The sequence below is a fragment of the Sander lucioperca genome, chromosome 2, assembly GCF_008315115.2.
Source record: "Sander lucioperca isolate FBNREF2018 chromosome 2, SLUC_FBN_1.2, whole genome shotgun sequence".
NCBI lineage: Eukaryota > Metazoa > Chordata > Actinopteri > Perciformes > Percidae > Sander > Sander lucioperca.
In genome coordinates, this window is record NC_050174.1 from 23,823,621 (window position 1) to 23,837,382 (window position 13,762).

At 41.7% G+C, this 13,762-nt stretch overlaps 1 protein-coding gene across 2 annotated transcripts; it reads right to left on the bottom strand.

Moving 5' to 3' along the window:
• Positions 1-1,162: 1,162 nt before the first annotated feature.
• On the bottom strand, positions 1,163-13,672 carry LOC116050506 (mothers against decapentaplegic homolog 2). 2 transcript variants are annotated; one of them, XM_031300618.2, is made up of 11 exons: positions 13,418-13,672; positions 11,944-12,355; positions 10,374-10,463; positions 9,947-10,140; positions 8,973-9,107; positions 7,620-7,682; positions 6,707-6,760; positions 5,389-5,601; positions 5,085-5,222; positions 3,798-3,942; positions 1,163-2,870 (listed from the first exon to the last, which is right to left on the bottom strand). In XM_031300618.2, the coding sequence occupies exons 2-11, from the start codon at positions 12,177-12,179 to the stop codon at positions 2,747-2,749; spliced, it is 1,392 nt and encodes a 463-aa protein (XP_031156478.1). In that variant the 5' UTR covers positions 12,180-12,355; positions 13,418-13,672; the 3' UTR covers positions 1,163-2,746. The 2 variants fall into 2 exon arrangements, with proteins under 2 accessions (XP_031156478.1, XP_031156476.1); XM_031300616.2 differs by having other exon boundaries at positions 7,608-7,682.
• Between the last annotated feature and the right edge of the window lie 90 nt (positions 13,673-13,762).

Consider the following 13,762-nt stretch of genomic DNA (forward strand, 5'->3'; position numbering starts at 1 on the left):
GTATTTTACGAAAATAGTTCACTGAAACGTGTTTCTGAAAACATCTTAAGCGAGAAATAAGCCATGCAGTTGCTCAATCGTCTTCATTTCAGATCGACAAAAGGTCAGTTTAAAAGATTTTCATCAGATTTTGAGAGGCGTTCATCACTCATCCCGCTCGTTATTTCCGAGTTAGCACTCCACCAATCAGATTGGAGTGAAAATAAGCTTCAAAACATAAAAAAAAAACAACCCACAAGTGTCTAAAAAGACAACCAAAACATAGGAAAATGTTTTTGTCATTTTGACCCAGAATGACAAAAAGCTGTGTGGTCAACGGGAAGACAACACAAGGGTTAAAAAAGGGTTATGGTGCAAGGTCCAATGTGTTAAACCACCCTGCTTTAAAGAAGAACCCAGTGTTCACCTGTGAATTAATGATTATAGCCTAACAATTACTGTTGACTAAATCCTTAGTCTTCAATTATATTTTCTTTGACAGATATCACTAATATCTCCAATCAACAAACACACACAACAGACGGAATCATGAGAATAAAAATCTTTATTAGTGTTTTATGAAGTCTGCATAATATGCCACACGCCTGAGAAGCTTATGGTCAGAAAAAAAAAGAAAAAAAAAAAAAAAAAAAAAAAGAACTGCTCTATCAATACCGCCCTCTACTGGTAAAACAACTGCGACATCTACTGTACTGACTGCTTTGCAAAAAGATTACTGTTAAATACACACATACTGTACTACTGTTATGTATATGTACGTCTGGTCCACGTCAGTTTTTGTAATGTATTTTTTTTTTCACATTCATATGTTGTAGGCCAAAGATAAAAACAATGTAACACTGGACCCTATAACACATGGTTCAATTCCCCCCAATCCAAACTTCACTAGGTGCACTTAAAGTACAATCACTAGTGCCATAAGGTAAACACATTTACATCAAAAAGAAGGGAGGGGGGAGGGGGGGGACATGTTAAACCTGCAACAGCCACATAATGACAATAATGGCAGAGTTTAAGCTAATAAGTCTTTGTTGTACATACTGTATTCAATAGACAGAACAAATACAATACACACATTAACACAGAATGTCCTAGTGTGCAGGCACATTCGCTCTTCTTTCCTCATGGAAGAAAACCGCTTTCCTTCCATGTTTCTGTAACATTTTTTAAAGCCAATTGTACCTGGTTGACCTTAACCCGCTTGACTAAGCACCAAAAGGCTACAAGAGGTCACGAGTGTTTTTCAAAAAAGGTGAAGAGATGACTAAATGAATGGCCATTACAAAGTTTTACATGCCTCTGGAATCATTAAAACCATTACAGCAAAGTCGATAAGGGGTTTCAGGACAATCTGTCGTTTTGTGTACTTTAAATGCACCAGATTTCTTTGGAAAAACAAAGGATAGAAACAGGCTACACATCATATGGGGCAGTGAGGTTTTTTTTCCCGTTTTTGTTTTTTTTAAACAAGACAGAGCTGCGATTGGAAATTAATTCAAACTAAACCTTTTGGGTAAAACGAAGGAATGATCCATGCCCTCCATGTCACTTTAGAAACAGCTGTGGTCTTGAAAATATTACTTTAATAAAAAGTGAACGACAGAAAATTTTTAAGTATATTTATATATAAAAATACATGAGAATACAAAAAAGTAGCAAAACAATGGGGATATAGGCTAAAAACAGAATGAATTCATTGATACCTTCAATTTCTCTCGGTGACACGTTCAATGCTTCACCAAGGAGAGCCCCAGGACTCCCAGTGTCGAGTCAAAAAGAGAAAAAAAAAGCTTTTGATAAACAGCTGATATTCTCTGGTCCCTGCCCAGTGCACCTTGTAAAGCCTGGCCAACATCTCATTAGCTTCCATAGCAGGCTGTTCAGTGGGGATGGAAATCAACTAAAAAACAGACATGTAGAGTGCCATATAATGACAAAGAAATAAACCACATCCAGATCGAGTTTGCAGTTTGTTTGGGGTTTTTTGGAATTACTTTTTTCTTTTTTAAACTAACATTCCTATTTGTCCATTAAGAAGTATGTCTTATAACGACACACGTCGAGAGTTACAAAAAAAAGGGCCATTCTGGCAGAGTCAATTCAAATTTCATAAACACATTGTGTGGCGTTTCCTTCAGAGGAGAACGGCCACCAAGGCCATCATCGTTTCTTCACCAAGCCACCTCCCCTTGACAAAAGATGGGGCCAAGTTTCCCAAAGTAAAGTAAACTTAGGTTCAGAACAATGGTTGGGGTGGGCTGGAACAAAGATCATTTTAGCATTCAAGCTTGTGTTACTCATACAAGCAATCTTCAATACTGAGAAACTATTCACAGATATTTTTGGTATTTCCCCTACTTCCTGGACTAAAAACCAATATACATTTCATTTGTACCACAAATAGATCTAATATTAAGGATTTGGGGAAAAGCAATTTAACAAGGTGCATGACATAGATGGGTAACAAAGTGCCAATTTCTTTTCTTTTTTTTTTTTACTGAAGTCTGTATGTGTGAGTGCATTTGTTCGTGTGTGTGTGTGTGTGTGTGTGTGTGTGTGTGTAAAGTTAAAAGAGGAATGTGGAACTGGGCCACAAATACTATGGAGAATGTTACAGAAAATTCATTCTGTGGGGTTTCCATTTTTTTTTTTTTTTTTTTTTTTTTTTTTCATGAAAGGACTCACAAGTTGGGAATTTAATGATCATGTAATGGGCTGCGTTTTTTGGGGGCATTTCTTTAGCTGTTTAGGACATACTGGAGCAGCGTGCAGACGGGGAACCCATCTGGGTCAGAACCTTGTCCAGCCACTGCAGGGGGCCGTTCAAGTGCAGCTCGATCCAGCAAGGAGTGCTTGTGACAGTCTGCCGCCTGGAAAACAAACATGTACTTTGAAATGCCTGATGTCTGTGCTGACATAGCCTTTTCACCTCTTCAACATGGGACTTATGAAGCTTCACGCTACTAGGGAAACTAAACAGACTTAAGTCAAGTCCAAAATGTATAACCCTTCTGTGTAGGCTGAGTTTTTGAGGCATCAGTCAGAATCAATTCTTTAAAGTGCTCATATTGTGCTTTTTGGCGTTTTCCCTTTCCTTTACTGTGTTATATATCTTTTTTGTGCATGTAATAGGCTTCCAAAGTGAAAAAGCCCAAAGTCCACCCAAAGGGACTTACCATCTCTAACAGAAAACACTGTTCACAAACTGCTCCAAACAGCTCTATTGTAGTCCAGCCTTTACTTCCGTGACGAACGTGGTCACTTTGTAACACGTTATAATGCTCGCCTAGCTGCTAGCGTGGCACGCCCTCATACTCGGCTTCTGACTGGCTAGTAGTCCTTACCTAGGTACTGTCAGGGCACGCCCTCATACTCTGCTTCTGACTGGCTAGTAGTCCTTACCTAGCTAATGCACATGTGCGACTCCCAACAAAGAAGTGAGAGGTCTCACTCTGTAGCTAAAACAGAGAGCTCAACACACAGGGTGAAAAGAGGAGCTGCAGCAATGTGCAGTACAACAAAAAGATGGTGTTTTTTAAACCATGTAAACCTATTCTGATATAACCTCTAAATACAATTATGAACATGAAAATGAGCATAATATGAGCACTTTAACTAAAAAAGGTTTTAGATTAATTTCCCATGTCTTTCCCTATGACAGATAAACATTATATTATACGTTATACACCAGTAAAAATAGTTAAAATTAGTTGAAAATCAGCTTACTTCAAACCTGAATAGATAAGCAGCATGTATGAATTAGGCTATTCAAATACAGTATCGCTGGCAGGGCTCACCTGTACTCGGCTCCCCAGCCTTTGACAAAGCTCATGCGGATGGTGCACATCCTGGTGAGCTGGTAAACAGCCTCAAAGCCCTGGTTGACTGACTGAGCCAGCAGGGCTGCAAATTCCTGGTTGTTGAAGATTTTTAGATTACAACCTGAAAAGGAACAAACAGGTAAATGTGGGGTTAATGTGGGGTTTTTCCCGTGATTTTTAAGGCCTGGACATACCAAGCTGACACAGCAGTGGTCTGTCATTATGTGGTTTAGCATTGCCAGACCCTCCTCCACAGCGCTGCGGAGGAGGGTCTGGCGAGTCCACACAGCATTCCGGTATCAAACAGAGATGTTTTCAGTAGTCTGTAGGATAGGATTTCGTCTCTGCAGCACCACAATACTTCATTTAAAATGGTTTGACACATATTTTGCCATTAACAAATATTGCACCCCCCCTGCAATTTGGATATTGCACTAGTCCATATTGCGATTTCGATAAAATTGCGATTAATTGTGCATAGACCGGATTTTTTTTAAAGTTGGAGCGTCGCCATATCTCCCCCACTCCAATTTCGCTACATGCAGATGAACGGCGCCTGCCCTCCCGCTCCATGCCGCCAGAGCCTTCCCATCAGGCGGAACTTTTACTGGCGGAGCTCCAGGCATGAAGGGAGGGTGGGCGCCGTCCATCTGATAAGTACAGCGCAGCTTTTTTTTCTTTTTTTAGAGAAAGAGGTGAGCGATTTGAGTAGACAGGGGTGAAATCCGAGTTGAGCGCTGAGTGGAATTGAGTGGCCGGGAGCTAAAGGAACAAATAGTTTTGTTGGCGAGGAGCGGAAATTCTCACCGCTTCACTCCGCTCACATGCTCTGTACTGCAGAGGAGGTTTGAGAGGTTTCTAAGGACGCTGCAATAGGTTTTTTTGCTGTGACCCTGGGTCTCCATTAGAATCCTTTGCCAATATTGATCCTAGCTGAATACAGCTGCCATCCACCACAAAGGAGCTAGCAAAGGCTAGCAAAGGATCTATAGTTCTAAAGCTTTCAGAGACACCTTTCAAGCCAACAGGATGTGGATTTTTATATAAAAAATACATTTTTGGTGGTGTATGCCTTCTAAAATCTTCATTGGTGGGTCTGCTGGATATGTATGGCCTTCTTCAGCAACATATTAATTTACATGGAAAGAGCTCCGCATATTATCATGACCAAGTCTATACATCTTTTTTGTTCAGCGGGTACCTTACTGTCAATTTCAGCACATTTCCCTAATTGCTACATAAGTGACATCTTCAGCACCTTACCTGGAGGAATTTTACACACTGTTGCTGGATGCCAGCCATACCGCTGGTTGCAGTTTGGACTCTGGACAAAGATGGCGCTATCACTCAGGCACTCAGCAAATACCTCCCCTCCAATGTAGTAGAGTCTAACTCCTCTTCCTGTAAACACAGACAGACAGAAGCTAAAACACGAGAGCTGACTTGAACAAGACGTGTCAATGTGACGACTACATCAGCGGCACATTTTGAAAACTAAAAAACAAACTGTAACAGGTGATCTACAGATGATTAGTTACTTTAAAAGCGACCTGAGGCTGTGCCGTACCTATGTGCCTCCGGGTCATCTCCACAGTGGCGTTCCTGTTGACATTAGACAGCAGGCCCAGGCAGAAGCGCTCAGAGTTTGATGGATCGGTGAATCCATCCACCGTCAGCGAGGGCTGAGATGCGTGGAACGTCTCCCCCACACGCTGATTCAGCTCGTAATAGGCTATAGAGCACCAGAAGGCTGGCTCAGAGTAAGTCACCGGCTGGAGGTCTACAGCAGAGGGTAGTGTCAGTCAGGTTCATCCCAACAGTCTCTTTTTGATACAACACTGCTCATGAGCGGATGAAAAGGCACTGCAAGTGTCTGTGTATATAATCTAACCAAGTGTCAAGCTGTGATGTATTAAAGGGGCACTAAGCGATGCTGCGCAAAGACTGTTGATATTTGAACTCAACTGCCAAACAAATTCAAAGAAAAAAAACAACATTCAGAATCTCTGCCACCCAGATTAATGGATGCGTCATGTAGAGCTGGGCGATATGGAGAAAATCAAATATCACGATATTTTTGACCAAATACCTCGTTATCGATACCGCAACAATATTGTAGTGTTGACTATTGGTGCTTTCACAAAATATTTACACAATGAGATTTTTGATAAATAATCATCAGTAATGTGGCTTTAATGACTAAGTGGGTAAAGGCAAATAATAGAACAGTTACAACAATCTGGTAACAGAAAATGACATCACTTTACGGTAATGCAGCCGTTAAAACCATGAAAAGACAACACTTATGCCATATTACAATATTACGATATCCAAAATCTAAGACGATATCTAGTCTCATATCACGATATTGATATAAAATCGATATATTGCCCAGCTCTAGCGCCATGGCGACCACTTCTGCTAGTGTCTCTGCTGACTAAACGAAATATGGCAGGAGGTTTCTGCAGCGTTGAAACGCCTCACCGATGTTGACAAGGCTCTTCCTCCTTTGCTGTAAATACAATTTTTTTTTTTTTTTTTTAATTTGTATTCTTCAGTTCTTTCCCTCTTTTGCTGTTTCTCTGCCAACTCTTGTTGTTGATGACTCCTGGCCTGGATGGCACATTCACAAGCCCCCTCCCCCCCAATATTTTGTGGATCTCGCGCACCTTTCTGTTTGTTTTCCATTCCCACAGCCCTCATTAACCCCGGATTTCTTTTCAGCGCACACAGAACATAAAGAGCTAGGTGACCGTGGGATATTTGCTCATTTTGACAAAAAAAAAAAAAGTGTATTAGATCAGCATCGCTTACTGCACCTTTGATATGCAGTATGCTTGATTGTTCTGTATTGTTTTTGGTCTTTGTATTGTTTTGCATCTTACCCATGCTGTGGTTGACAGGAGACAGGGAGCTGGGGGAGAGCTCTGCTGGAGAACCTGACAAAGAAAACAGGGAGTCTGTGATAAGGATGGGTTCACAGGAGACCAGAACATGGGTACCAGGTGGAGCAGATCAAACGGCGCATGATGAAAGTGGCGGCCGCCTTGCAAAGGAATGCCATGATACTGTAGAACTGATCCAATTTGCATTTGAGTGATGTAGAGATGCCGTTTACTGTTAACTTAACAAAAGCCTCGTCTGTACATCCTACAGCTTGCTTTGTTGGTGGTTTGTTGGGATTACACAGTTTGAACTATAACTTACTTGACTGCACAGAGAAATAAATGGATGATGTATAAAACAATAAGTAGCTTGCTGCTGCTGTTATGGTTATCATTAACAGCACATCAAGGATGCAAACCCGTTCTGGTCAGGCAGAGAATTTAGAGCCAGCCAGGAGAGACAGGGTATATACATATATATTCCATGGACTGGAGACAAAGGATGCACCATCCTTCCTAAATTTTTCAAGTTGATTTCCACAGATTCGTGGAGAAACTCAAAAGAGTCTAAGGTGCATTTTCACTAATGCATGCCGACAACAGCTTTGGACCGGGTATTTCACAGAGCTGCCCGCTCTCTAGGCAAACTGGTATTGTCGTCAATCTTTGATCCGAGATTGGCTTCTAATGCAGGGTAGATCAGGTCTGTCGAACCAAAGGAGGATGTTAAGGATAAAGCCTCGTGTCTAAATAGTATTTTTCAACTGTTGTGTTGCTGATCATTTATCACGTATGCATCTTTAGCAGATTTATTCCATGAAACATGCATTTGACCTCGACCTGGCTGGAGAGGTGAGGCAGACTCGCAGGGAAAGGAGAAGGAGTTGCTAGTCTAGGGTACCTGTGTCCATACTTTGATTCATCTGTTGATCGCTTGCCTCCCCATCCTCACTGATGTAGCCTGGTGGAGGCGTTTCTGTTAAAATGATGTGGGGAGAAAAAAACAAAAGAAAGAGCTGTGACGTTATCATAATGTAATATGCCTTTTTAAACCTACTGACATTAGTATTATCACATTTATTTTCCTGAAGTGATGTAATAGCAAAAGCAGAGGACACTTACAGCTAAACCCAGGATATGCAGTTTCAAATTCTCTTTGAGTAATACATCAGTATTAACCCCCCCCCCCCCCAAAAAAAAACAAAAAAAAAAACTAGATACCATGTAATACACTGCATACACAAACCTGTCAAATCCTTATAAAACGTGACTTACGATGCTTTCATGCTACTAAGTAAGACTTAAGTCAAGTCTTTAGTTCAAGACCATAATGTATAACCCTTTGGTGTGGGGTGAGTTTGTGAGGCATCACTTAGAATCAATTCCTAAATTGATCCTGTAAGTTTTAGATCAATTCTCCACGTCTAACGCTATGACAGATAACAGATAAAAATAGTTTAAAGTGGGCCTATTATATAGCATTTTCAGGTTCGTACTTGTATTTTGTGATTCTACTACAACATGTTTTCATGCTTTACATGCTCAAAAAACACAATTTTTCCTCACACTGCCCATGTCGACTGCACCTGTATTCACCCTCCGTCTGAGACGCTCTGCTGGAGCGCCTGTCTCTTTAAGCCCCCCCCCACTCCCGAAAAAGCCTGCGCATGTCTGGCGGGTCCCTGATTCCCTGCTGTGTTGTTTCACTCAGGAACCTGAGACTGACTGCAACGGAGTATACAGCAGCACTTTGTACCGTGAAAAATCACCGATAAAGGCTTCTTAACCAAATACTACGCAACCGGACATGTTCCAGGAGTAACGTGTCCCAAAATTGGGGAGAAATGACCAGCATTGGCCGCCAAGGATACAGCTATCTGGCGTTAGCACGCAGCTACTGTTGTTAGCAGTGGACACTAACAGGATATAGAAGCACTTTTTACTGTCAAAAATTGCAGATAAAGGCTTCTAAACCAAATGAACGTTTTAGCTCACGGGGATTTCTCTGAAATAAATTTACCTCATTATTTGAACATGCAAATCCAACATTATGACATTATAAATATGACAGGAAATACAGAAAAGCATAATAGTTCCACTTTTTTTCCAAGTGATGTCGATAGTAAAAACACTATCGACATACTACTGCATACAGAAACTGAAGATAACAGTTTCTTTGTTTTCAGATGTTATTCGGCACATTATGTAACCCTTCAGTACATTAGTCAAATATGGTCACTCCGATCCAGTGCGGAGTTAAACTCACCTGGTATATAGTTGTTTGGAGGTTCGATTCCTGCGGGGAAGTTTGTGTTCTCAGGTATGGAATGAGTGTAGTCATCCAGAGGTGGCAGGTCTTGCAGGATTTCTGAGTGTCTTGGCACAAGAACAGGAGGCAGCACTACGGGTAGAAGTGTTAGAAGAGATGAGTTTTTTCCAAAATTATTGCTAGTTGGTATTAGTCTGTTTTAATGCAAAAATGAACATGCTTTAAAACAAGTTTCATTTATGTCGGAAAGAAACTTGCCACAGCAATAAGACAATGATGAAAGGGAAAAAAGGTGACATTTAAACTGAAATCTTAAACATATTAATGGCTTGTTAAGGCAGAATGAAGCCGGTTTCACGGCAGATTGTAATATCATCCACCACTGAAACTCTTAAAGGAATAGTTTGACATTTTGGGAGAAAACACTGGTTGGCTTTCTTGCCGAGAAGATTGACACCACTCCCATTATCGCTTTGTTAAATACTGTATAAGGCTACAGCCAGCAGTCAGTTAGCGAAGCATAAAGATTGGAAACAGAGAATAAGCTAGCATGGCTCTGTCCATAGGTAAAACATATCTGCTTACTAGCACTTCTAAAGCTCACCAATGAACACATTATGTCTGGTGTGTTTAATCTGTACAAAAACCAAAGTGTAACAATGATAATATTTGGTAGAGGGCAGGGACTTGCCCGGCAACCTAAAGATCATGACAAGACTCCAGGTAGTCAAAGTGCCCAGCCAAGAAACAGCCTGGCACATTACCCCCCCGCAGAAAAGTTTTTTTCTACAAATTAAACAAACTAGATATAAAGTGTTAATGAGAAAGGGGCTGGTAGATCTACAGTTGGACAGAGTCAGGCTAGCTTTTTTACAAGTCTCAGTGGGAGCCAACAGATTTAAACAACCATGCAACAATAATGCAGTAGACACTGAAATACAAAGAGATGGGCATGTTTCAGATCATCTCACCTGGGGTCTCCACCCTCTGGTAGTGGTAGGGGTTGATGCAGACCTCATCCTTCTTGAGATGGAAGGCATACTCACAGGCCTCGATGGCGCGCAGCTCGTGGTGGCTGTGAAGGTCTGGCCATCGCCACAAGCGACAGTAGATAACATGGGGAAGCCCCTTCCTGTGGGAGACCTGCAGGCGGCCATCCAGGGATCTGATTGAACAGCAAACAGAAGATGACGGTGAGATGTAGAAGACATGCAGGAGAGAGGGGGGTGACACATCATATGGCCAGGTAGGGGAGGGAAATGGGAGATGGATTGGATTGAGTGGAGACGAGAGCGAGACACAAAGATGTTCTCCATGTCCGCCACCTCAAACATTGTAATGACAACTCTCCCACATCAAAGTTGTATGCAACACCATACAATAGTTGAGGATAGTCACCTGGTTTGGTCAGGGTAGCTGTATAGGCCTGATGTATCCCACTGTTCTATCGTATTTGGTGTACTCAGTCCCCATATTTCAGAGCAATTGCTGTGCACAGAGAAAACAACAAAACAAAAACAAAAAACAAATGATAAACATGGGACATGGCTCATTCAGAAATATCAGTATGGGTAATGTAAACATTAAAAGGCCTCTTTTATTAGAGTCTTATGACAAAATAAAGACATCCACTCATTTTTAGCAGAGGAAATGAAAGATGGGAACTTTAAATAAGAGAAGCCTTTTTTTGACAGAATTAAGGGAACGAAAACAGAACATGGAATCTGCTAACACACACAATGAGTGAGACAAAGAGCATTCTTCAGTGGCATTGCATCAAACACTTAAAATGACTCAAAACTTTTTTTTTTCCCCACTACAGTCGTTTATGTCAGAACTTATCTGGAGACATTCAAACAAACACTGAGGACACACAATGGCACAAAAGAGGGGGGGGGAAGGGAGGAGGCAAACTTGGAAAACCAAATAAATGCTCAGACATTCTCAAAACGCTCACAAGGAAATGAATCAAAATAATAAGAAATTTAAAAAAAACTTGGAATGAGGACAAATGAGAGTAGTTGCTTCTGAATAATAACAGGACACATTCTACATGTAACATGCTACAAATACACATGTACTTAATTCCTTTGGTGGGATCTCAACAACTATTCAAAATTGCAATTGTCTGGTTCATAACAGGGCAGGAAACCAACTGTTGTCCACCAGCCATAGCAGCGTGTAGATACAATTCAACAGCTATTTTTACTGCAGGAAACTTGGTGTTTAGAGTAGAATCAATCGAAAAGTTGAATGGGTACCTGCTTAAGTGGCAAGCAGGATAGACAAGCTTCCCAATCCCAATCAAAATGTACCAACATAAGTATGGCTGGTGGCAATGCCCCAACCTGGCATTATTTGTGTGCTTGTAACCCACCCTCTCTCATGTAGATCTCCTCTACTAGTCCAGCCCTCTACAAGAAAGTATTTCATTCAGATCGAGCCAGCCACTGTATCTCTACAAACATAACACCTAGAACAATTCTCAGGCGATAACAACCAGGCCGCTATCTGTAGACATACAAACATCTGACGTGGTACTTGGCGGCACATCAGTAAGGAATGAATCTGTTAACACAGTGTTCCTGCTGAACATGAGTCTGGGCAATCAAGGCCGGCTGGCTGATAAAGAGAATATCTTCTCTCACTCTTTGAAATGTCTCTCTCCCCTTGTGCGTAATACACATTATCTAACTGCAAGTACAGTTGTAAACAAACAGGGATTTGATTCATTAATAGCTCATCTGTAATGAGCAATTCGTTTTAATATTTCCCGTCCCTGAAAAACGTTTAAGTATTGTCATCAGGTTTGCATGTAAGTGCAAGATCAGCATCTGCCATCAGCCCAAGGTTTCATTGTGTTATATGACGCAGAGGTCTCAACTAAGCACACTTGCAGAGACATGTAACAGCAGCAGCTTTTTCTCTGAGCCTACTCTGAACAGCAATCAAGTGTTGGGCGGTATACCTGGGGATGGTGACACACTTGGTGTTGCAGTTCTGTGTGGTGATAGCTTTCTCCAGCTCATCTAGCTGGCCTGTCTTCTTGAGCTTCTTCACTAAGCTCTTCACAGCCTTCTCGCACCATTTCTCCTCTTGCCCGTTCTGTTCCCCACCGCCTGCTCCGCCGGGGCCGCTAGTAGACTTCTTCCAGCCCAACAGCCTCTTCACCACAGGAGGGGTGAACGGCAAGATGGAGGACATCTTAGCTGGACAAGCCGGGAGTCTCCAGAGGACTCGACACAAGCTCTCTCACACACAGACAAGAGGGGACCTGGAGCTACAGTTTGGGCCCTTGCTCTGACGGGGCCCCTCTAGTGACCAATGAGTCACAGGGTGGAAGCCAGTGCTAGCAGGGTATACTCAAAAGAGATGGACACCTTGGGAGAAAGTCACACACAAAGTTCATCGTTACAAACAAAACATGGCACAGAAAAACAATGGTATCTAGCCTCATCAAAACAATAAAAAGGCATTGTGCTTATAACGCAATGAAACTTTGAATATTAAATAAAATAGTAATACTGTTTTGACAGCAGCGTCGTTAACGTTACATAACTGCCACTTGTGTGAAGTTAAACATTTGGTGAGTTGAACAAGCAGGGATGTCCACTTGACGTTAGCTTGTCAAAAACACTGCTCGACATCCAAGCTAGCTAGCATGCAAACTTATAAAGTTACCACACGGGGCGTGCCACATACTGTCGCATTCCGTGCACGGAAGCAATCACGACCAGCTACTAAAGAACGTAATGAATAATACAGTGAACGCTATCTAATGAACACGAATAAGGACAGTATTTTATGACAGCCCCCCTCAGTGCTAACACCAACTGGCTTGGGAAGGCCGGCTGCTAGCTACCTGGTGGGGGGGCCTGCTTGACTCAAATCACAACAATAAGTTCACTAGCGTTAGCTTGCTGAGTGTTTTACAGCAAAATGCTGAAACAGTCTTAGCTAAAAACGTAAAGCGAAAAACGATAGTTTACGTAAGTAAGCAGATCAGAGGCAAATCATGGAGAAGTCCTCATCTAGCTAGGTCAGCTAACGTTAGCTAGCTTAACTGAGCTAGCTAGCTGCCAGCTTGTTATCAAAAATCCTTTTGTTGTGATCCACAAAAAACCTCCTATGCGCAACAGTCAAGTCGCGCCGCGCTACTTTGCTACCTAACGTCAGCTTGTCCGGTCTATAATTAAAAGAATAACACAAAATGTTACTTCATGAATTTGAAAACATTATAATGTTTTATATCAACGTAGCTATTGAGTGTTTATGACTTTTATTAAAATATAGACACGGCGACAAAATGAGTTAGCATCTTGGACGAACTCTTCCAAACTGAGCCCTGGCTCCCGCTGGCTAACGGACCTAACGTTACATCTCTCACACAAAACAACATGCTTCAAAGTCGAGAAAACGGCTAAAAACATTTCAATATTTACCCCAGTTTTAAGAGTCCAAAGCTCCGCTTTTTGAGAAAAAGATATGCGCAGCCCTCTAAGCACCTTGTTGACATAAAAATGCCTACACTTTATTGTACTGCAGCTAATTTTTGACAAGGCTTGTGGGCTCTTCTCAAGTTGCTACCAGTGCTACTCGGTGCTACTGCTGGAGCTAGTTTGCTAGGTTAGGTAGACCGGAACAACAAAACAAACCTAATGGCTACGTACAAGCGCTTAATCCCTCCTATTCAAGGAAGACTGATTGGAGGATTATACAAAGACATACTCTGGATACTGGCTGGCTGAGGTCATTGTCAATCCTTATTGTTTATGACAGCACGGGGT

Coding starts and splice junctions, on each gene's coding strand:
- LOC116050506 (XM_031300616.2), bottom strand. CDS start 12,179: ATGTCCTCCATCTTGCCGTTCACCCCTCCTGTGGTGAAGAGGCTGTTG. Junction 9,108..9,946: donor CCAGAGGGTGGAGACCCCAG/GTGAGATGATCT, acceptor TTCTACCCGTAG/TGCTGCCTCCTGTTCTTGTG. Junction 3,943..5,084: donor AGTGTGTAAAATTCCTCCAG/GTAAGGTGCTGA, acceptor GTTCCTTTTCAG/GTTGTAATCTAAAAATCTTC.